Source organism: Mus musculus, chromosome 16 (genome assembly GCF_000001635.26).
Source record: "Mus musculus strain C57BL/6J chromosome 16, GRCm38.p6 C57BL/6J".
In the NCBI taxonomy this organism is placed as follows: Eukaryota; Metazoa; Chordata; class Mammalia; order Rodentia; family Muridae; genus Mus; species Mus musculus.
The window spans coordinates 75,578,737-75,603,244 of NC_000082.6; the positions used below are offsets into that span (position 1 = coordinate 75,578,737).

Sequence of the window (24,508 nt, forward strand, 5' to 3'; positions counted from 1 at the left end):
CCCGATAAGACAATCTGCTACATATCCAGCTGGAACCATGAGGCCCCGATGTGTACTCTTTGGTTGATGGTTTAGTCCCTGGGAGCTTTAGGGGATCTGGTTGGTTGATATTGTTGTTCTTCCTATGGGGTTGCAAACCCCTTCCGCTCCTTCAGTCCTTGCCCCAACTTCTCCAATTGGGGTCCCTGCACTCAGTCCGATGTTTGGCTCGGTACATTTTCATCTGCATTGGTCAGGCTCTGGCCTCTCAGGGGACAGCTATACTAGGTTCCCGAGAGGATTTCTTGCAGTTCTTGGCATCAGCAATAGTGTCTGGATTTGGCGTCTGCAGATGGGACGGGTCCCTAGGTGGGGCTATCTCTGCTCTTTCTCAATGGTTTTGAAGTTCTGTCCGAAATAAGGAGCTCATGTCTGCTATTATAAACCCATCCAAAACTCCATGGTCAAGGAGACCTTAGACCCAAGAGGGGAATCATACTACCACTGTTTGGCTAAATTGACAAGCTGCCTTCTAAATATATGCGTTTATATCTATAAGCTAATGCTACTTCCAAACTCAATCAAAAAAAAAAAAAAAGGTTTCTCTCTACAATAAGTGTTGACTAATACAGGGATGCATGATATTTCACAGTACTTAGAAAAATGATGTTTGGTCAGAAGCAGGACATTTATACCATCTCATTAATATTCAGGAGATGTGAAGGGAAAGGGGATGGAAAAACGTAAGACCAAAAGACAGGGAGAAGACCTGTGAAATATTGTCTTTTGGGCATGTCATATTCAATGTAATCGTGAGATCACCACAGATGATTCGGCCTGCAGTGAGCCTATACTAGACTGGGCCCATTGACCATCAATCATGGCTTAGAGGATCATACCATTCCCTACTGAATGGTGCCTGGGTAGCAGCAGACATATTCTTCAGTTCTATACACACAGATGAGCTCATCAGGCTCGCTGGGACAGCTACAAAAATATAATCAAAGGAAAATAAATGACTTGGATTTTATCTGATGACATAGGATTGTTTCTTAAATAGCATTAGCAAGAATATTAATACACAGCAGTTTGGACACCTGAAAACCACATATTTAAAAACTTTGCATAAATGTGTGACCACATAAGGACTATGCGTATAAATGGCAAAAAAATTAAAGACATCTAATAGAAGTATGGTATAATGGCCACGAATCCCAAGAAATGATACCCAATATCATTGGCTATCCAAATGTATGTTAATTAATACTCAAACAATATGCCATTGTACACACATTAAAATGCTAAAAATCTGTAAGTCCAGAAGGGAAACTGTTACAATCTGTAAGCCTAGTGGGAAAGTATTATTGAGAACATAAAGCTACTGTGGAAGAAATTGGAAAAATAATATGGTACTTTGGAATCAGCTCAATTAATTCTTATAGTGAAAATATATACATTATTAAACCATAACAGTGTATATATAGATATTAACGGTTGAGAGCTAAGAATATATCCTCATAAAAGCATGTACAAGTTCATACAGCATGCTTCCTGAAAATGTCATACTCTTGAAGGAATCTACATGACAACCAGAAAACACATGAACAGTTGAGTTCTTACAATTTGTATAATTTATTAATTCCCTAGCAATAAATAATAATAATAAACTATTATGGCATAGACAAACTTAGTCAATTGCAAGAATATGTCGAGTCGAAGATATAGAAAAGTCTAGAAAAATGAGAAACATTCATTGACATGAAATTCTAGGAAAGGGATATTTAATCTAGATTATCAGAAAATAGGCCTGGATTTCATAGAATCAGAAGTAGGAAAGAGATTAATTGCAAAGTGTATAGAACAAATGGTGTATAGGAAATCTTTTATATCCTAATTGATATGATTTTGTGTATCTTGTAAAATATGGTACATATAATTTCCAACATGTTTCAGTGTGTTGAGTTAAATCTGTACATTTTGCTGCATATACTTTGCTGCATATACTTTGATAATGTAAAATTTCCAAGGATACAGGATAGTAATGGTCTAAGAATTTGCAAAGAATACAACTATAAAGCTGTATGTATACATGTATACTTATTAATTAATTAATTCATTTATTTTAGATAAGAGTCTCAGTTCTTTCCCTAGGATGGTTATGAGCTCCTAGTCTCAGGAGTTCTTCAACACCAACCTCCTAAATGCTAGAATTACATGTAGTCGTCTGAAAACTCTAAAATAACTAACCCTAATATAAAACATAAACCAACTTGCACACACATGAGCTACATAAAATGTAGATCATTCATTACTCAACTAACAACCTAAATCAAAATTGTTAGATAATCTGATCACAAAAAAAAAAACAACCCATAAAACAAAACCCCAAAAATATGGTTTGTATATGCTCGACCGAAGGGGTGGCAATATTAGAAAGTGTAGCTCTGTTGGAGTAGGTGTGGCCTTGTTGGAGTAGGTTTGTCACTGTAGGTGTGGACTTTAAGACCCTCATTCTAGCTGCTTAGAAGCAAGTATTCTGCAAGCAGCCTTTAGATGAAGCTGTAGAACTCTCAGATCCTCCTGCACCATGCCTGCCTGGATGCTGCCATGCTCCCACGTTGATGGTAATGAACTGAACCTCTGAACCTGTAAGCCAGCCCCAATTCAATGTTGTCCTTATAAGAGTTGCCTTGGTCATGGTGTCTGTTCACCGCAGTAAAACCCTAATTGAAACAAATACTATCTCACATATAAAAATAGAAGTGAGGATATTAAAATGATGAAACCCTACTAGTAATTATCCTATTAAAAGTAAGTTGGAGAAGGGAATGAAGATGCCGAGGGGTTTGCAGCTCCATGGAGGGAGCAACAGTGTCAACAGGCCAGAACCTTCGGAGCTTCTAGGGACTGTACCACCAACCAAAGAATACACATGGAGGGACCCATGGTGCTAGCCTCATATGTGGCAGAGAATGGCCTTGTTGGACATCATTGGTAGGAGAGGCCCTTGGACCTGAGGGTGTTCAATGCCTCAGTGTAGGGGAATGCCAGGGCAAGAAGACAAGAGTGGGTAGGTTGGAGGGAGAGCACCCTCATAGAGGCAGGGGGAGAAGGAATGGGTTAGGAGGTTTCTGAAGATGAGACCTGGAAAGGATAAAATACTTGAAATGTAAAAAAAAAAGAAAAAAGAAAAAAGAAAACTATCCAGTAAAAAAATCTGAAAAAAAAAAAGAAAGAAAGAAAGGATAAAGTCATCTGCCCCAGTATGAATTGTTTTTAACAGTCTTGAGTATGAGTCATTATTTTTATAGTGTGTGACATTTGGTTCTAGTTTAAATTTATGGAGATAGAAACTGAAAAATTAAGTACATCTTGGATAACTGACATAAGAAATAAATGGTTTGCCTTATATAAGCAATGGAAATTATGAACTATAATTTTTTAAAAGCCAGAAGCAAATAAATAAGTTACTCAATGTTTTCATAAATTACATTTATATTTTTTCAGTTCTCATTATGTTCTTTTGGTAGCTTTTTTCTACACTAACTGATTTTGGGGATTTTGGTTTTAAATGTCATGGAGGAGGGGCTTTTGTTGTTTGCTGCTTTTGGTGGCGTTTTGTTCATTCAACTAGACAAACAAGAAGGTTCTTGATCCCAGGACACTTTAAGGGTTCAATTGGCCTATGCCTCGCAAAGGACCTCAGGTAGAACTTGTGACCCACGCAGATACTTCAAGAATGTGTAACAGGTTAAGTGGCTTTATTCTTTCAGGAGCTCGAGTTAAAAGAAATGCATCCTGTAATAACTTTTAAAGTACTTAGGATCAGTGACAGGAGATCATAAATTAATTTAAGCTAGTTTCAAGGGGCGTTGGTGACTAAAGTCCATTGGCTCTTTTAAAAATAAAAGAGGGCTGACTAGGAAAGAAGGACACAGAGGAAGAATTATAGAAAGACTGGGGGGGGGGGGTGAAGAGAAGAGATAAAAATCTATACTCACATAAAATAAACACTGAAAGGCAAAAGGACTCTAGGGCCCCCAATGGAGGAGCCAGAGAAAGTAACCAAGGAGCTAAAGGGATCTGCAACCCTATAGGTGTAACAACAATATGAACTAACCAGTACCCCTCAGAGCTCATGTCTCTAGCTGCATATGTATCAGAAGATGGCCTAGTCAGCCATCATTGGAAAGAGAGTCCCATTGGTCGTGCAAACTTTATATGCCTCAGTACAGGGGAATGCCAGGGCCAAGAAGTGGGAGTGGGTGGGTGGGAGATTAGGTAGGGGAGCGTGTGGGGGACTTTTGGGATAGTATTGGAAATATAAATGAAATAAATACCTAATTAAAAATAAATAAATAAATAAATAAATAAATAAATAAATAGGAATAGAAAAGATTTGATTAAACACTAACATACACTTTGGTCCAAATATACATAGAATTAATTTTTCTGCAATTCATTTGTGAATTCTAAATCAATACAATTCAATTCTAAGTTATGGTTTTAGAACTATGAGGAGAAATTTATGCAAAAGACAATGTAGAAGTGACAATAGTGAGGACTTCTTAAAATATTTTTTTTTGTGTTACACATACATAACAAAATTAAACCCACAAACCTGAACACTTATGATACACAAAAAGAAGTAGTGGATTATGATGATTCCCTACATCTGTATTGTGTAAAGATCAAAGGGGAAGTCATATACACATCCTCGCATTTGCTACCTATGGTATCCATTGGTGATGACAACCTAGCCCATTTTTCTTGTTGTCTGGTCATGCACAGTACATTTTTTTGTTAGGTAATATCAACATAAATTGCAATAGATGAGACAGTTCATTCTCCCTAATTTACTGTTCTATTGTATCTTTTGTACCCCCTCCATTCTGGTCCATTACCTCTTGATGCTTCATGTATCCATCACTCCATTCTTATCCTTTTCAAGACAAATTTTGATTGTGTATTTTACTTAACAAGATATTTCTCTCACCACTGAATTGAAGGAGGTAACAGAAATTGTCTCTACGTAGTATAATCTTTGACTTCAAACGCTTGGAAACTGCTGAGAACAGATCATCTACCTTGTGCCGTTCAGAGAGGTAGAAGCTAAAAGATGCAGGATGCTCATAGCTGCCAAGGAAAGCAACTGAAGAATGCCCACATTAACCACACATTCTATAAAGTCATCTTCCTCTGATAGCCTTCAAACTCTACTTGTTCTAAATAGTCTACAAGAAAAAAAAAATTTCATTTTAACCAAATTCCTATCTGAACTATACAGCTTAGGGCAAGGTCTATAATTTTAGGGAAAAAACATGACTCTAATTCTCTGTATTTCAATTTTCTCACTTCTGAAATGAAAAAGGAGAGCTAAATTAACCTGTCTTAAACTATCAGAGGAGTAGAACATAGAAACTGACAAACCTTTTCATGAAATTCAAATATAGTTGCCTAAGAATAACGTTCATATTTTAAATGAGAGAAAAGATAGGAATGTCAATATTTTGTGATATTTGAAAATTAAAACTAATCCAATAGTATTCTTCACTAAAGCTTCGTGAACAGGCCCACAATGCTCTGTTTTCACTGAATCTAAAACTGCATTCACTGTCAGATAGCAGAGCTGAAAACACACAACATTGATTCACAAATTTTCAACTATTTCTTATCTAGCCCTTTACAGAAATATTTTCCTCTTCTTGAGTCAAGAATAAGCAACAACAAAACTGAAACTTTAGCAGTTAGCAATTACAATAAGAATATAGTTGCATGTAATTTAAATAAGCATGTCAATAAATAGCTTTATGCAATCTGTTCTATACCTTTCTACTAGCCTTGTATTCTATAAATACTTCTTAAACATTTTACTAATTTTATGTTAATTTTGATATTTTATTGTCATCATCAGAAACGAGCTAAACTTTCAACAGAAATAAAATATATTTACCAACTATAACTCTGTTTTTTCCTGTTGAAAAGTTAGAAAACTGGCTAATCCCCATCACAGTCCTAACCAAAATCTCTGAAAGCCTGGACCAGAAGTGTGCATAATATAGTAACAAAATAACGATGGCGTGTCGTATCAGAGGAGAAATAAATCTGGTGGTGTAGCATTCAAGATTCTCTAGCTCTTCAGTCAAGATGCTGATACCATGTATCACAAATCCAAAATATCTTTTAAAAAAATCTCGAGCAAAATGTACAATATAAACTACGCATTATTGCTTGGATTATCTATTTAAATATGAAGTTCAAACACCTCCAAAACCTAGGAGTATTTCAAATAGCCAACTGGAAGTAAAAGCAAAAGTATTAATTTCTACTTGGTATATTATGGTTTTTCAAGTGCATAGTCACAAATTTATAAAAGGCATATAAGACATAAAAAAAAATAATAATCATTCACAAAATTCCACCAGAGAGCTATTCATCTGACTTGCGAGTTTGCTACTGTTTTCATTTACATAAATTAGAATGGCTTGTTCAACCATAACCAACAGGTCATGCTCCTTCACGCTAGAACAAGAAGTTCACCCATAAAGTAGAAAGTCACATTACTAATATTAGTAAACTTTATTACCATTATCAAGCAGCAGAAGGATTACAGTTCTTGCTTACTACCACTAGACACTTTGGGACTTTTATTATGTGAAACAAACAGAGAGAGGGGGGAAGAGAGAGAAACAGAGACACAGAGAGAGACAGAGAGACAGAGACATGGAGAGAGACAGAGAGAGAGACAGAGACAGAAAGACCTCCTCCTGCATTGATATTTGGTTTGCTTTGCAAATGATAAATCACCTACTCAATAATTTTCTTCAAATGTTAGACTTTTCAGACAAATGAAATGGAAGCAACTTACATAATACGTCATAATTTTCAGACACTGAACTAATACCTTACTCCTTAATTACTTTTTAATCTTGAATATTTCTACTTACTCCCTGTTTGCATATTTTTTCCAGCTATTAATCTTCTGACAAATAAATACATCATAAAACTCCTATTTAGCAAACCCACATATGTATATATGAGCACATACCTACCTTCATGATAGCAATCTTGTCTGTTATAAATACCATAATCCTAGTAAGTTTTTCAAACTATCATGGCATAAGATAATATAAACCATATTAATTATTTTACAGGCATGTTAATGATAAGTTATTAATAAACAGCTTACCAAATCTTGCCCAGCATATCAAACACAGAAAAATGTATATTCTCATTTGGTATCAGAAAGTGTGAAAGAAACAGTGGGATTCACCAGAAATTTCTGCAATTCGTTAAGGTTCTTGTGTGATAGGATTGTCTCAGTCCGGCAAGCTTTCTTGTAAAAATGACTCTTGCTCCTCCCCCGGCTGGAAAAGGTGAAGCAGTCTGTTATTATCCACTAGCGTGTGTTAAGAGAGCGTGTCTAAGCCAAAGAAAGACTTCGTAATAACTCACAAATGTTCAGCTACACAAATAACATTTTAAGGGAATGAGAAACCTAATTGTAGATGTCTTCATTCCTTAACCTCAGAATTTTAGAAGTGGCATGGGAGGATATGTTTGTGGAAAGCACAGGCGAAAAAAAAAATGTTACTAGAAATTCCAGAAATAGAAAGAGCCAGGGTAAGTTGTGTTTTATGATCATTTTGATTATAAACTGAGTTCTTCACAGACCTGAGATCAATAACAAAATCCACACCCATGAAACTGCCTGGGTTTTTATGCATGTCATTATGCATCCAAAACACAGTGGCTATTTTAGACCTCTCAGACACTGAACCACCAACCAGGCAGCATACACTCGCTGGTACAAGGCCCCCAACACATGTACAGCAGAGGACAGCCTGGTCTGGCCTCAGTCAGAGAAGGTAGGCCTAACCTTTCAGAGACTTGAGGCCCCAGGGAGGGGGGAGGACACGAGGGCTGGGTGGGGACATCCTCTCAGAGACAGGGTAGGAGTAATGGGATGAGGAAGTGCTGTGGGAGGGCAGACCTGGAGGGGAATAACGTCTGGACTTATGTTCTTGCTTGTCTCTTGGAGCTAAAATTTGAAAAGAAAAAAAAATCTCTTTGGTTTTAATATTAAAAAAAAAAAAACATTTTAAAGGCATTGCTAGTTTTCTCTTTAATGCTTATTTAGTTTTTCTTCTATTTTCTTTCCAGGCAAGAATGTTGAGAAAGCAAGAAAAAAATCAATAACTGTTCATACACAGAGCATAGGTTCAAAACAAAACTTGTTTTTAGAAAATATGTTTCTTGGAATTATTTCAATAATACAGTAAAACATGGAATGTTTTATTTACAGCACAGGTCATCAGCCACTAATCTGAAAGTCTGGAGAGATGGTTTAGAAACCCCCAGACATGAAAAACTTCTTTTGAAACCAGGTCACGTAACTGCTGATAAACCTCTTCAATTTGAAGTGCTCAAGTTTTATTGAGGCTGTGTTTTTAAGAATGTGGATGAGTGCAGACACCTCCACACACACAACTGTTAATAGCTGTAAAACTCAAAATGAAAAGCGTGTAACCGTGTTAATTGAGATGGGAGAAACACAGTGTAAAACGTGTAAAATGTGGTTTTAATGAGATGATACTTAATAGACTAGGAGAAAAACCTTCCAAAAGACATAATTTACCTTTTTCCTGTTTTTTGTTTGTTTGTTTGTTTTATGATGATATTTTTATAGTCATCATTCTGACCTGCTCATATGAATGTGGGGTTTTAGCCAATAGAGTATTTTGCAGAGTCTCAAAACATAAAATGGCATTCCTTCATTATCATATATTTTACTAGCTTTCAGCATGAGAACATTTGGTTACTAATGCCTAGTGGAATGTCAGTGGAAGATAATATAATGTAAAATATACTAATGGTTTTAGTATTCTGTGTGTTTATTTTATTCTTACTCAGAAATACAGTATGAGAGTAAGAATCATATCGATACATGTACAAAGTAAACAATGTCGCAAAGGAGATTATGTGGGTGAGGAGTTACAAACTCTGTAGGGTGATGAAGTTCTGTTCATCAGCCCTGTTTCTGAGCACTTGAACACTAATTATAAGAGCTAAGCAGTATTTACTAGGGAAGTCAATTTTCAGAATGTATTTTGGGATGAACTTTTATTTAATCTATATAATTCTGGTAAAAATATTTAATAAAGTCTGAGGACTGTAGCTCTGTTAGTAAAGTGTGCACACAGGCTGGTCCAGACGCTAGATTAGATTTCTAATACCACATAAATGAGTTGTAAATCTTGCCATCAGGAGAAGATGAGAACAAAAGACTTTCAAGATCAGCCATGGCTACATTGCAAGTTTGAGGCCAGACAGTGACAAGATTTCGAAAATATTAACCTCTGAATCAGCAATTAGACCTCCAAAGGACATTGTTACAGAACTGCAAGCTCCTTTCATTCCATAATAAAATCACAAATGCAAAATAAAAAAAAAAACAATGAGAACAAAAGAATTCATCTCAACATCACTAGCGTGGCATCAAATGGAAAATAGAAATGTCTAATGGGACAGAATTTCTCTAATTGTGTATACTGTGAAGATTAATAATGCATATGTATCATTATTTGTAGTTAAAGCAAACATCCATTACCAACCTCTCCCATTCATTAATTCATTCATATGCAAGTTCATTTATACAACTTTTACTAAGCATCTCCTGAGATCCATAGATGTAGTTTTTGGGATACACCTTAGAGATGCTCATTTTTTTCAGAGATACAATTTCAACAGGTATTTATTATATAGTCACAAGTGTGTCGGGTTCTGCCTTGGATGTTTATATTTGATTATGCAGCACTAGTTCAAAATAAAGAGGGGTTGAAAACTATAACTAGAAAATTATGTTACTACGTATGTGGGGCAGCCAGAGATTCTAGATTGCACAGTAGAGGAAATCCCAGCAGAATACACTTTCTGGGATGAGCTACTGAAGTGAAACCAGAAATCTGCATATCTATATAACTAGCAGTCTGTCAACTCCAGGATTTTACATGCACGCAAAACCATATTTATACACATGTATATTTTTACACTTTGGTATGTTCGTGCAAGGAGAAGTATAAAACATTCTGATAAAAATAGTCAAATTCTTTGTGGAGTATTGCACATGTTCCCATTAAAGCTTTATATGTGATTAATGGGCTAGTAAACACCGAAAACAAACACACTTCTTTTTCACATTTCTGAGAGACATGCATTCGATTCAAATTAGAAAATACAGTGTACTTAAGTAAAAAGAGCTATCTGTTGAGATCAAACGCTAGGTATATATCCAAGCATATGAGCTGTTTCAAAATGATGAATAAGAAATCTAAAAAATAAATAGCATAAATGTATATAAAGCCAAAAGAGCGTAGAAGTGTTAAGGAACTAAGACAATTTACAAATAGGTACAGAAAATAGAATACATTTCATAGAACAATATAATATAATACAATACAACCTTTAATTATTTGGAAATACAAACTTTTATGTAAGCACTGAATATGTATATATGCTACAGAGAAAAATAGTTTTGAATTAGATTTTTTGAAATAAAAAAAGTACAAATATGTAAGAGATGTTCACTGAATAGAAAGTTTCAAGTGTCCATTATTTTGAACGACATACATTTGCTCTCTAGCATGTACTTACTTCTTACTGCACTGTATTTATTTGGATGATGAAGCAAAGAGAGACAATATTCATAGACTTGAGCAGTAATAAGCAAAGGTAACCAAAAGTAACCACTAAAGCTACTGACATCCCGCTATCCAGACTTCTATATTGGCCTTTGTTGCCAGGACTAAAAACAATTCCTGACTTCCTAAAAGCAATTCAAAAATAAATATTGGATAAAATAGCTCTATTTGGTCTAATCTGTTTCTTAAAAAATAAAAACAAAAAAAACAAACAAACAAACAACAACAACAAAAAAAAAAAAACAAAAGTCAAGCTATTTGCCCAACTCACACAGCTAAGTATGTCAGAGTTAAAAGAGAAATGAGATTTTCCTAAAATGTGTATTTTACTAAAATATCCTCACACAATTTATTTTGATGATGCTTTCTCCTCCCCAACTCCTCCCAGATCCTTTCCACCCCTCTGCTGCTCTGACTTCATTTCTCAAAAAAAACAAACAAACAAAAAAAAACTTTAAATATATAAAACAACAAAAATACGAAAAGCAAATAAAAAACAAACAAGCAAAAAAGACAAAAAATGAAAAAAAAAACCATAACAGAAAGCCTTTGACAGTCACTCTTGGGCATAGGGCTGCCTTGGAGTGTGGTTGATAGACTCAGTGATGATCCATTGGAGAAAAGTGAATTTCTCTTTGCTAGCAGTTACCAAGTGTGAATCCTTTCTTGTTTAGGTGTGGGACCCTGTCAACTCCAGCTCTCAGTGCTGGGCCCTTGTTAGTTTGGGCCTGTGCAGATCCTTTGCATGTTGCTCTAGTTTCTGTAATTTCATGCATGTGTCAATCCTATGGTATATGGATGATACTGTTTCCTTGGCATCGTACACCATCCTTGGCGCTTACAATTCTTTCTTCCACCTCTCCCTCATAGATCAATGAGTCTCAAGCAGATTGGGTTTGAAAAACCTCAATTTAGAACCGACTGCTTGTCAAGTCTCTTACTCTCTGCTCATTGCCCAGTTGTGGATCTCTGGGAGATGGATTTTCATCTTCTACAAAGAAAGGGCTTCTCTGATGAGGCTGGAAGGAGCCACTGGTCGATGGGTACAGCAACATGTCATTTGGAGTCATTTTATCGCTATGTTTCTTTAGCAAAATAAAAGTAAAATGTCTCTCCCTGGGTCCATGGGCTATTCTCGGATTCTTGCCCACTGTAACAGTGTCAGATCTGTGTCCCATCTCAGGAGGTGGTCCTTATGTCCAATCAAAAAACGGTTGGTTACTTCAATAACATTTGTGCTATGGTTGCACCGGTATATATTGTGGATAGTTCATGATTGTAGGTCACGGGGTCTGTAGCTGGGTGAAATTACTTTTTTCCTCTGGTAGTCCAGCGAGTAACTTCTAGTACTGTGAATGCTATTCAGAAGGGGTTAAGCTTTTAGCTGGGTAGCAGCTAAGCTTCGAGTTTGGTGATATAAATGTCAATAGGACCTTATCAAGCTGTGGTGAGAAATCAATAAACTTGGTAAAAGCCTGTGATTTTTTTTTTTGGGGGGGGGGGGAGATGTGGAAACCCCTTTGCTCAATGACTCCAAAACCTGCAATCCATCCCTATATGGGGGGGGGGGGGAAGGTTACTTGGTGACATGAGACGTCTAGGTGAAGCATTGTCTCACCTGTCATTTGGTGACAATTTAAATTCATTTCACATATGTGAAAAAGGGTTAGCAAGGTCCTACAGTAGTAGGTTGTTAGGTGGTTTCTCAGTTGGTGTTAGCTGTTAGTTACCCCTCAATTATATGCTCCTTTGCCCTGCTCTCTTGCCTTTCCCTATTCTGGCTTTTTCTTTACCTCTTAATAACACTACATTCTTTTTCCCCCCTTTTCCCCACTTCCCTTTCACTCCAGCACTGCTCGCTCTGGCCTATAGGGTTTTTTATTTGTTTCTCATTAAGGATGGTTGTGAGCCACCATGTGGTTGCTGAGATTTGAACTCATGACCTCCCGAAGAACAGTCAGTGCTCTTACCTGCTGAGCCATCTCACCAGATAACACTACATTCTACTCCCCCTTCCTTGTAAAATCCTTTCTTCTCTACTGTTCCCTTACTAGCCTGACTCTTAGCTTGAAAGCTCACAGGCACATATAAGAGAAAACACACAGTATCTAATTTGCCTTCTGTGTACGGGTTACCTCACTCAGGATAATTGCCTCTAGTTACATCTATTTACCTGAAATTCCCCCTAGTTTCATTTTTTTTCACAGCTGAATAATATTCCGTTGTGTTAATTTCGTTATCTGTTCATCCATTCGTGAACATCTAGACTGTTTCCAATTTCTGTTTATCACGAATAGAGCAGCGACAAACAGGGACGCCTCTGTAGTAGGATCCTTTGGGCACATATTGAAGAGTCACATAGCTGGACCTTGAGGTAGACCTTTCTAAGGAACCACCACACTGATGTCCATAATGGCAGGACCAGTTGTCACTCCCACAAGCAATGGATAAGTGTTGTTCTTCACCCACAGCCTTGCCACCATGTTTTGTTACTTGTCTTATTTATCTTGGCCCTTCTGACTGGGGTAAGATGATTTGTTTTTCGAGACAGGGTTTCTCTGTGTAGTCCTGGCTGTCCTAGAACTCACTCTGTAGACCAGACTTGCCTCGAACTCAGAAATCTGCCCGTTTCTGCCTCCCAAGTGCTAGAATTGAAGGCATGCGCCACCACCGCCGGCGGTAAGATGAAATCTTAAAGTAGTTTTCATTTGCATCTCCTCATGATGTTGGACATTTCTGTGGGAGTTTCTCAATCATTTCCATTTCTTGAGAGAGGAATTTTCTGATCAGTCAACCGAGCAGAAGTACATCTCCTGAATTCAAAATGAATTCCTACTACTCCACCAAACAAAGACCAAATCAAGTTCTCATTACTGAATGATCTTTCCAGGGTGATTCCAAGGTCCTTTCGGGAACTTTTTTTTTTTAATGACTCATTTATACACAGTGTTTTCTTGAGTTCAGTGCCCTTTTCAGAGCCCACAGAAAAATTTCAAAGACCTATCTCGGTATTACTTAAAGGCTAAATAAACTTTAATTTTAGTCTTTTCTTGTATCAGTAGCCATACACGGAGACATTTCTTTTCATGCTATAACTTAACTTCACAGCGTTACTGATCTACCAATTTAACTCTTTGGAAGCAAATTAATTTTTTATATCTCCCCCTAGGCACGTCGATACTGAAGTTAGTCAATCTGAATATCAACTTCCTAGTCATTGTATTTCCAACGTTGCTTAAAAAAAAAAAAAAGCAAACTAAAATCACCCATTAATCTTGTTCATAAAGAGGTAGAAGCACTGTGCCAAGTGGACGACTGATGCCCTCAGGTCAGTAAGTCAGTCTTTCTAGTCAGGGAGGGCGGGGCTGCGAGGTGGTGGGCGGGTCCCGCGGGACGGTGGGCGTGACTTCACGCCCCGCCCCTGGCGCGCGCCCGCCTCGGGCTCCGCTGCCCAGGCGGAGCCGCGCAGTAAAGCGGAGCGAGGGGGGCGGGGCTTCGGCACCTCCTCCATCCCTGGCTGCGGACCGCAGGGATGTTCCCGGCTCAGGAGGAGGCTGACAGGACCGTGTTTGTGGGCAATTTAGAGGCCCGAGTGCGGGAAGAGATTCTTTACGAGCTGTTCCTTCAGGTACCGTCCGCGGGGAAGGCCGGGCGGCGGCTGCGGAGCCCCGGGACCCCGCCCCACCGGAGCTCCGCTCTCCCTTCCCTCGCTTAGGCTCGCAAGTGTGCAGCCGGGGATGAGCGGCTCGTACTCTCCTTCCTCTGCAGCCCCGGGTGGGCAACGACCTCCCACCCCCCACCCCCCACCCTGGCAGCCCCAGGCCAGGACTCCCGGAGCCTCTCCGGGCCCTGGATGTGCTGCGGGAACACGAAACAACCCCGTCACTGTCCTCACGGGATAGTAAGCACCCTTCTGTCCAACCTAGAAAATGGCACCTGCGAGAAAGATACTTCTCTTGAAAACCTTTCCCTAGCTGTCACCCTTTCTCCCAAGCCTTTGGATGGGGAGAGCATTTTGTTGTTGTTGTTGTAGAATCATACAAGTGATTTCTGAAATGCTAGGCAGTCAATTCACCATGACTAACTTAATGGATTCCCTAGTCATGACACTGTATTTCATATTCGGACCTTCAGGACTTTTTTGAGAACTGGAGAGCACACGTCTGGGTCCCTCTTGCCAGAGACGGCTGTCTTCAGCCCTTCATCTAATTGGTTAATGACTCAGAATTATAGAGCAAATCGAAAGTGGTGATAAGGGGCTCTAAAGGGGGAATCAAAACTGTTTTTCACGGATTATGCGTATCTGCAAAAGGGACAGGTAATAATAAGGAAGGGGAAAAAGAATAAAACCTGTTGAAAGTGAGAACACAGCGGTCTGCAGTGAGGCCAGTATCCGAGTCTCGAACTTAAATGTAAAATGGGACTAATTAATCGTCTCTGAAATGCAATGTGATTGCCAGAAATACACTTCTCTTTATGAAACAGCTACAGGCAGCGCTGTTGGTTGCTGCTGCTGCTAATAGGACTGCTATTGTTATTACTAATAATGCGAACCATTGCTACTAAAAAGAAAAAAAAAAGTCACAGTGACTTCCGCTTTCAAAATAAGAGAAAATTCTCGGGGACACAATAACAGAGATGCATTTCTAGAGTGAGGTTGTGGGTACCAGTAGTGATTTTTTTCCCCTAAATTTTAAAGGACTTACTTATCTCTAAATTTAAGGAAGGAATCTCTTTGCCACGCATAGATGCTAAACAAGAAAACATAAGATCTTTATTTTATCCATTGCCACTTTACAGTATTCCCTCTATAAACACCATTATCTGTTTTGTGACCCAATATGATTTGAAATTCACTATTCGGAAGGGGAGTAATTTCAGCCTCTCCAGAAATCATTGCTTCTGAACCCCCGGGGAGTGGGGGTGGGGTAGAGGAGGGCTGAGGAAAGTGGGGTTGTGGGATTACAAATCCCCTAAGACCTCAGCTCTCTAGTCAGTAAGTACTAGGTCCAAATCAGTAGTGTACACACAGAAGGCAAGATACAGTATTTCTTCATTTCTTTTCATGATTTCCTTTTCCCACTTAATTAAAATTTAAGCTCCATGGAACAGGTCAAGCAGTAAGCCTGTGTTTTCATTTTACCCAGAGAGAATTTGCTAACATAGATTATCATTTAAAAGACTTAACATATTCAAGAGCAAAACCCCCCAAACCACTTGACAGCTGCCCTGAAAATGTCTCATACTGACTTTCAAAGAAGCTTAAGTGATATAATATCACTTTGTTGATATCAGAAAAGTCCGTTGAATTTTACTTTGGAAAATGATACGGCAAAACTGGGAGTGTTGCTCAGTGGTCAGCACTAGCTTTGCATTCCTAACATTCTAGGCTCAGTCTCCAGCACCCAGGAAATAAGAATTTTGGCATATGTATAGAAGTAAATCTTAATGTTAATAGAAGAAAAAAAACCTAGAAAGCAGAATAAATCATTTTACTTTTATTACTATATTAATATAATTTATTTCAAGTTTCTGAATACTCCTTTTATACTCAAATATATATATTTTTTTATATTTTTGTCTTTTTAACCAAGAAGTATTAGGCTGGAGACATGGGGAGGGAAGATGGTGGTTGTGGTTTCAAATGTCTTGCGTGTGAAGCTCCAGGACACACTCAGGAGGCTGTCTTCATAGAAGAGGCAGCAATGGGGAAGTCATTTTGCTAATGTTATCCCACTCAAACAGAGGGACCATGAGCTAGTTCCTGCAGAAAGCATTCAGAGGAGAGAGACTAGCATGCTAGCTCCAGCACCATTGTAAAGATGTAAATCAAGTATTTAGGCAACTCCACCGTGAAAAATAGTAATCCTAGCGTATGGCCAGAGTCACCTCTGGTCTCCATGGGCACAGCCTCCAAGCATGCGAAAAAATTCACTCATAGAATTCTTTCCTCAGGTGTGGTTAACAGTGTTCTCTTTACTTCTTTGCTTTTTATTGCCTATTACAAGTTTTTATTGCTATGCATTCTGAATAAGTACAATATGTTGTACTTCATTCTGCTTAAATAATTGACAGTAGAATAATATTTCTAGTTGTTACCTTTTTTAGTGTTGTTCATTTTTCTGAATAGTTTACGCACTCTACCAGATCTTAAACATATTAAAATAAATTTCCTTTCAGCATATATATATATATATATGTATATATATATATATATATATATATATATATATATATATATATATCAGTGTTACTAGACCAAAATGCATATTAGGTTCAGTTTCTCTTATAAACACTGTGTAGTATACACTGGCAGGTGTGCATACATGTATATGTGTACGTGCATTCACGTGCATGAATGTGCATGTGTGAGTTCTGGCACATGCTTATGGGGTTCAGAGACTTTTCCCTTTGTTTGAGACAGCTCTTGTTGTTGTTGTTGTTGTTGTTGTTGTTGTTGCTGTTGTATACCCCAGGCTAGCTGGTTCTCTGACTACTAACAATTGACATTCTGAGGATTCAAATTCAAGACCTCATACCTGCCTGGCAGCCCTTTGACCCACCAAGCTCAGTGGCCACAAACCAAAGAAAATCTTCTCTAAGGGAGCTGAAGTGTTTTGTTTCTGATATAGTGTAGGACAATAAAAAGGGTCTCTGTCATCACTATTAATTTAGTTTTTCAGAGAACCTCTTGCAGTTTCTTCATAGAGGTGAGCCCATGATGTCATGTTGCCACCTCTTTGGCCATAACTCAAGCACATGATATTTTTTTTTCTCATTCCAAAGCACTTCTCAGTTAAATACTGCTAATATTTGTGGGGAGGTGGTAGTATTTTAATGTGAGATTCAAATAATCTCTAAATAGATGTGTAAAGCCTAAAATAAGGACAGTTTTTCCTTTTAATAATGGTAGTATAATCTATAAGTTCCTTTCCCATAACTGTCTTTGAAAAGCTAGAATTTTTTCCTAGGAAGATGCGTTATTTGTGGAGCTATTAACGACTGTTCTTTATTTTAGTCAAACTTGAATCTTTGATTTGTCTTAGTGTAAAAACAAAATCCTTGGATTTATAAGAAAATAATTCAAGTTTCTTACAGGCTGGGCCACTAACCAAAGTGACTCTTTGCAAAGACAGAGACGGAAAGCCGAAGTCCTTTGGCTTCGTCTGCTTCAAGCATCCTGAGTCCGTATCCTATGCCATAGCTCTGCTGAATGGAATTCGTTTGTATGGGAGACCAATTAATGTGCAGTATCGGTTTGGTAAGTTCTCTCACCAGTAGATCCTCGGAGAGTCATTTGCTGTTCCTGTTCTCAAGGGCTTGTGAGTTTTGTTTTCTATGTAAGTGGAGGATAGTAGTTCTCAACCTCTCTAATGATGAAATGCTTCAATACAGTTCTTCATGTTCTAGAAAACCCATCATAAAATGGGTTTTTGTTGGTACTTCATAACTGTAATCTTGCTACTTTTATGAATCATAATGTCAATATCACATAGGCAGGATATCTGATATGCAAACCCTAAAGTGTTTACCACCCACAGATTGCTATAGGGCAATAAAATGTGCCTTTATTCTTAAGGTTATTCATTTTTCCAGAGTATATATCTAACGTTTAATGTATAATTAATTGGCAGTGTCTACCATATTACCAAGCAAAACACATCTCTTCTGTATTAAAACTTCTAAAATTCTTTTTTTTTTCAGAATCATCTAGGAAGTACCTAAAAAAAAAGTTGCTAGCAACTCGAAAATTTACATGAATTATAAACAAATAGGTCTAGACTTTATATAGCAAAGCTATTTTACTTTGTTGACACTGCTCAAGTACCTATCATCTACAAGAAAGTCCTCAATTAGTCTTTCATGGGAAACCATCTTATGCACATTGCTAGGGCCTGAATTTAAAACGGAGAGGCCCCAAATGACATATGGTGCGCACATCATGAATCATTAGGAACAAGAAGCTCAGAGAATGTTTGCTGGCTTAGCGGACTAATAGAAGCCACTTAATAAGTACCTCTCAGGCATCCTAGGATGGTGCTGAGTTAGCAGCAGCAGCAGCAGCAGCAGCAGCATCGGTGGGTTGTGCCTTTCTAAAGTCAACCAAAACAAAAACCATATATATCTTCTTGCAAAAGGAAAGTGTCTGCATTTCTCTTTGCCGAGCCTCTCTGTCAATTCATAGAATAGGTTTGGGTGTGCTATCTTCTGACACATTTCGTGTAAAGTCGAATTGGCTCTTGTCTGTGATGTTTAGGGAACTCATATCTTATATTCTAGGAGCAAATGACAACGATGATATGACATTTTTAGTTTACAGCAAAATGGAAGAAAACAACATTGTATATCTTAGGCCAATGCCTGCATAATGTTCATATCTGTCCATAGCTTTTGGAAGTTCAATTTTTATCTAGTCACTTATAGTCATGTATGAAATATGTAGATTATCACTCTAGATATAACTGTTTTGCACTAGTAGAGAATTTTGAGTCAATACTATGTCCTAAAAGAGTAAGATTTTTACATTTGTCTTGGTTTGGTTTTTATGAAACAGCGTCTCACTGTGTCCCAGGTTAACTTGAAACTCTGGATCCTCTTACCTCAGTCTCTCAAATGCTCAACTCTGGACCAAACCACCAAATTTGTGGTTTTGGATGACTTTATGACTTAATATTATAATTTTCAAATTTCCAAGTAATTATGCCATAAAACAATTTTTTCAATTTTATTTTCTTTCATTCTATCTCACTAAAGGGAGTTCTCGCTCTTCTGAACCAGCTAACCAAAGTTTTGAGAGCTGTGCTAAGATTAACTCACACAGCTTCAGGTAACCAAATGCATGTTTGTTTGTTTTCTTCATAAAATAGACCTTCATTATCTTCATTTGTTACACATCAACAGGTATATGAAAGCGATAGTGCAAGCACATAATGTTTTAATTAAGTTCTAAAGATATCTCTAAAACTAAAGGGACAAAAATACTGTGCTCTTTTTCTGTCTACTTAATGGTGTTCTTTTGTGGTCCCAAGTCACTTGCTGGGCTGTGTTCCTATCTGAGTCTTCCTTTGGTCAAATACAACATGATCTGACATATCCCTTATAAAAAATCAAATGTGATTATATACTTATAATCTTATACTTATGATATCAGTACTGCATAATTAAATCATTAATGTGATACTATGTCATTACACTGTCTGTGAAATAATTCACTATTCGCGTGTGTTCATCTTAAAGGCTCCCAGGGAAGCCTTGTCGTGCACTTCCATATGTAAAGCTGTCAGTAATTTTTCTAAGGAGAAATTGACACTTGTACCCTCGCCATTTCAAGCTGTGCTTCCTTCTCTTCTTCTGCAAAGGAACGATGAAATGGCGGGCAGGCCTTCCTTTCCTGTGCCGTTTTTCCCAATTACGAGTGCCGCCTTACCTCAAGAGTATTTTTTCTTTCAAAAAATGGTGAGTGTGACATGCTTTTGATTTAGTATATAGCTTACAAAAGAATAAGAAGGAAAACACCATTCTTAACCATTGAGTGTTTAAATAAATGAATAAATAAATAAATAAATCATCTGACCTGGCATCCGTAGAGCATATGCCCAGGCACGTGCTCAGACAGGGTCACACACGGTTTCAGTGAGTCATCTGTGCTCAATGGTAAAGGGCAGGAGATGGCAATAAAGGAAGGACCCGGGCTGAGTGCCGAATTCTCATCAAAGCAACCATTTCCAAAGATGTTTTGAGGCATGACGATTCTCACTCAGCTTACAATATTCGTGGATGGGGCCGTCTATCACATGTGTTTTTGTAGCTCATTTTTAAGCTCCCCACAGTTCCTCTGGAGCCTAAAATTCCTAATACTGCTATTTGATTTTAGCCGCTTTCCTCACAACTCTGTCTTATTAGTAAAACAATGTTAAGTCCAGTGGTCCTGTGCAAAGCCAACAGTGTAAGTTTGTTAGTGACAGTTGTGAGACCATTTCTTATTTATTTAATATGGTTTTTATAGTTAGATGTGTACCAGTAAAGAGATCTTCCCTGACACAATAGAGTCTCCCCAGATGCAGTTACACCCCAGAAGCCAAGCTTGCGTTGGAAGGCTGTCCCATGTCCGCTATGTCTGATTAGAACAGTCAGAATTTCAATTAACTCGGTAAGGCACTGGAAGCCACTCTCCATCTGAAAAGTGACAGCTGTGTCCTTTTTCTACCTTGGGAGTTCGTAGCTTCCTCTGTACCTATGAAGTTCTAATTTTCATTAACATTTAAAATCCTGTACTTGGATCACACATTGGGAAGGTTTTATGTATGCCTGAAGCAAATGGAACATGGTCGGAGGCTTTTTCCTGCTATAAAATTTTGTGTAACTCTACATTAAATCAAATCATTTCAATTTTTTGATTTAATGTTGATTTACATAATTACTTAATGATTTTTTTGAAACTGGGAGTATTTGAGGAGACTCAGCCTAAATAATAAAAACAAAATATCTGTAGATGCACCTCTGTTGTAGAGTGCCTGCCGATCAAAGGCAAGGTCCTGGGGTTAATATTCCAGCTCGGGGTGGGGGTGGGGTCTCCTTAATGATTTATGTTGGTAACAGGTTCTAAATGAGAGTAGATGGCATATATATATGGAGGATAAATAAATACACTATTTTACGTTTATTTTCCCTTTTATAGTGTGTCTGCAAACTATATGTTTTGCATAATATTTCTTTTTATTTTTTCTTTTTTTTTAAAATTAGATACTTTCTTTATTTACATTTCAAATAGTTTCCCCTCCAAAAACACTCTATCTCCTCCCCACTCCCCCTGCTCCCCAACCCACCCACTCCTGCTTTCTGGCCCTGGCATTCCCCTAAACTGGGGCATAGAGCCTTCACAGGACCAAGGACCACTCCTCCCATTGATGACCGACTAGGCCATCCTCTGCAACATATTGCATAATATTTCTACTGGACATTGCTAATCAATGCAGTAGTAAAGTATGTGGCATCTTTAGTATACGTGCTGCCAAAGCAAGCACACGTGGCATTTTTAATCTTTGTGCTTCATGCTAACCAGACAAAGAAATGACCCTAACCCTGTACAGCCCACTCGCTGTGTTACACCCAGACCAGCTAGGCACGTCTGCCTGAAAGCACATGTGAGGTGCCTCAGCATGGTGAGTGTGTGTTCACAAGTGTCTTCTCTTCACAGCCATGGTACGCACACAGTCCAGTGCTGCAACCGCCTTTCTGTGAGATGCCAGCCCCACTTCCCAACAGTGTGCCTGGGTCTTGCGCCTTAAATCACTCTCCAGGCCCAGAGGCTGGACCCAGCTCCTATGAGTGGACTCACCAGCCACCAAGCGACCCTGACCTGTATCCTAGGAATAAACGGAAGAGGCAAAGGCCAGACAGCGACAGCGACAGTAGCTCAGAAGACAAGAGAGGAAACGAAGGAAGCCAAAAGTGCCGCAAGTGTAAAAAGAAGAAAAGATACTAGCGAACTGTATCTGCACTGCTCTCAAACCTCTCTAGAAAAAAAAAAATCTGTTGCACCAAATGATCCATTTCTTGTCCAGCTTGTCGTTTTTGAAAACGTATGGAAATATGACTCTGTGATTTGCTATTCAGTTTACTATTCATGCTTATGAATGACAAAAGCCTTGAAACAGTAATATATTGTTGTGCGTTTGCATTTGCAAGATTGCCTTGGGACCATTGTCTCACAGAAAGCTTTCTACCAGCGCAGGTGGGCTGGCCTCAGAGGGGTTGCGGGCAGAACTAATGGGAATAATTAAAAACAGTGTGCTTTAGTAACTATGTAGCAAGGATGCTAATTAAAAACAGTGTGCTTTAGTAACTATGTAGCAAGGATGCTTGAGTTCCTGTTCTAGCTGACACTCTTCCTTTTTATGTCTAAATATGGTACCTCTGAGCATCCCTATCACACAGTGTTGCCTTTAAGCATCGGACACTCAGGCTATGACGGGAAAGATAGTTGCCATATGCTCCGTGTCCTATGCTTAAAGGCAACACTGTGTGATTATTCATGTTTTCTATCATTTTTATTTGATATAATTATCTGTATACATCACACTTCTTGTTTGTAAGGGCACTCAGTTGATGGTATCAGTATCTACTGTCTAATTCTCCCAGCAAGGGTGGGAAGGACATAGTGGCTGTGTGAATTGCTGCGATGACCAAGTGTACAGAATGATGCCGCATATACTTAATGCCTATTGTCCAAGTCAGTACATTTATTTCACTTATTTTAGAAGATAAATGTAAACATTTCAAATGAATGGGGTATGTCAGCACTTTTGTTAACTTGACGGCTTACCATAACCTAATGATGAAGATATTTTATATATATATATTTGGTTTTTCAAGACAGGGTTTCTCTGTGTAGCTCTGGCTGCCCTGGAACTCACTTTGTAGACCAGGCTGGCCTCGAACTCAGAAATCTGCCTGCCTCTGCCTCCCAAGTGCTGGGACTAAAGGCGTGTGCCACCACGCCTGGTGAAGATCATATATCTATTAAAGCTAATTGAAAGGATAATGCAAACCCATTATGAATTATCTACCCAGTTCAGGAGAGAATAAGGCACACGTGGGTGTGACCTTTGCATGTTGCCCACTCGTTCATACATATTATTTAATGAATAAAAGTATCTTTAACCAACAGAATAACTGAGTTTTACTCTTGGATAATGAGGATATAAGTGGCGATTATGACAAATACAAGCTTATCTTATATAAAGACCTAAATTACGCTGCATGGAACTTTAACTGGGCTTTTAACATTCTTAAATATTAAAATATGAAAATGTTGGTTTTTTTTCTTTTAAATCCATATTTTAGCAATTTGGAATCATGGCCAAGATAAAATTCATTCTTTCGTAATTATATAGCAGCACCTTTAAACATATTACCATCATCTTCTATGTTCCTCCAGTTATGAAATTTACCACAGACATAAATTAGGCCATGTGGTTAGCAGAGCTGGGTATAAGAATGCATCTTAGCAACTGAGATTAATGTGTGTAAGAAAATTAGGTTGAAGTAGGACATGCTCTAAATGTCACAACTGGGAAATGTTCTTGTAACTCTCCCACCAGAGAAAGAAAACTAACTCAGTATCTGCTCTTAACTAGTCAGCCATTCAGCTAAGCAGACTGCTAAGAGAGTCGATTTTACTGTGGTGTCTTTTGTTAAAGACCAGGAAACTTCCTGTAAGATGCTAAGATTTGCCCCAACCCCAAAATTTTAAGTTGTCTATTTTCCAAGTGCTATAGACTTGGATGAAGGATTATTAAAATTCTTTGCCTCACATGGTTTTCTTCTCCAATTTTAATCCACCAGTCTCAGAATTGACTTCAAATTGTAAATGAAGTTAATAATCTAAAAATAAAACTAAACCCTTTCTGTGTTCTCATCTTCAATTTATTTAATTAACTTTTAATATACCACTCAGTGTCATAACAAGGAAAAATGCCACAAAAAGTTAGTGTCAAGCTAACCTTCAAATTTGCAGAGAGGAGACACACACCTTGCTGTGGCTTAGATAAGAGATGCCTATGAAATTTCAGCATTAAATGCTATTTATATGCAATATTTTTATAAAATTATTTTAAAATGCTGTTGCAATTGATTTTTGTTATTGTCTATCGCCTAAAAAATACTGAAAATTGTTACACATAGTTCATCACTTTTCGGGTTAAAAATATACTCAAATAGAGCCTCAATTTCTTTACTATATGGCTAAAGATTTCTCTCTTGACAATATTTCCAATATTGTACTTAGATTTTTCCCCGTATTTATTAAACATATTCACTGGAGTGTC

At 37.9% G+C, this 24,508-nt stretch overlaps 2 protein-coding genes across 7 annotated transcripts in view; one reads left to right on the plus strand and one right to left on the minus strand.

Moving 5' to 3' along the window:
• The window catches only part of Lipi (lipase, member I), a 45,559-nt gene extending 38,223 nt beyond the window's left edge, over positions 1 to 7,336 (minus strand). For 3 of the 4 annotated variants that reach the window (XM_011246134.1, XM_011246135.1, XM_011246133.1), the window contains exon 1: positions 7,169 to 7,336. In XM_011246134.1, the coding sequence (XP_011244436.1) occupies positions 7,169 to 7,214 (46 nt within the window). In that variant the 5' untranslated portion in view covers positions 7,215 to 7,336. The remainder of the gene's footprint in view (positions 1 to 7,168) is intronic. The other variant, NM_001252513.1, reaches the window with a different exon arrangement.
• Positions 7,337 to 14,107: 6,771 nt separating this feature from the next.
• Rbm11 (RNA binding motif protein 11) lies at positions 14,108 to 24,089 on the plus strand. Of its 3 annotated transcripts, XR_001781816.2 has the most exons (6): positions 14,108 to 14,307; positions 17,778 to 17,940; positions 19,434 to 19,506; positions 20,039 to 20,135; positions 21,877 to 22,520; positions 22,694 to 24,087. XR_001781816.2 is itself a non-coding variant. In NM_198302.2 (5 exons), exons 1-5 carry the CDS (start codon positions 14,212 to 14,214, stop codon positions 22,162 to 22,164), a joined length of 717 nt encoding a protein of 238 aa, NP_938044.1. In that variant the 5' UTR covers positions 14,155 to 14,211; the 3' UTR covers positions 22,165 to 24,089. The 3 variants fall into 3 exon arrangements, 2 of the variants coding, with proteins under 2 accessions (XP_006523067.1, NP_938044.1); NM_198302.2 differs by having other exon boundaries at positions 14,155 to 14,307; positions 21,877 to 24,089; XM_006523004.1 differs by lacking the exons at positions 20,039 to 20,135; positions 21,877 to 22,520; positions 22,694 to 24,087 and adding an exon at positions 19,917 to 20,032 and having other exon boundaries at positions 14,118 to 14,307.
• Positions 24,090 to 24,508: the final 419 nt, after the last annotated feature.

Coding starts and splice junctions, on each gene's coding strand:
- Rbm11 (NM_198302.2), top strand. CDS start 14,212: ATGTTCCCGGCTCAGGAGGAGGCTGACAGGACCGTGTTTGTGGGCAAT. Junction 14,308..17,777: donor TTTACGAGCTGTTCCTTCAG/GTACCGTCCGCG, acceptor AGTTTCTTACAG/GCTGGGCCACTAACCAAAGT. Junction 19,507..20,038: donor ATTAACTCACACAGCTTCAG/GTAACCAAATGC, acceptor TCTTCTGCAAAG/GAACGATGAAATGGCGGGCA.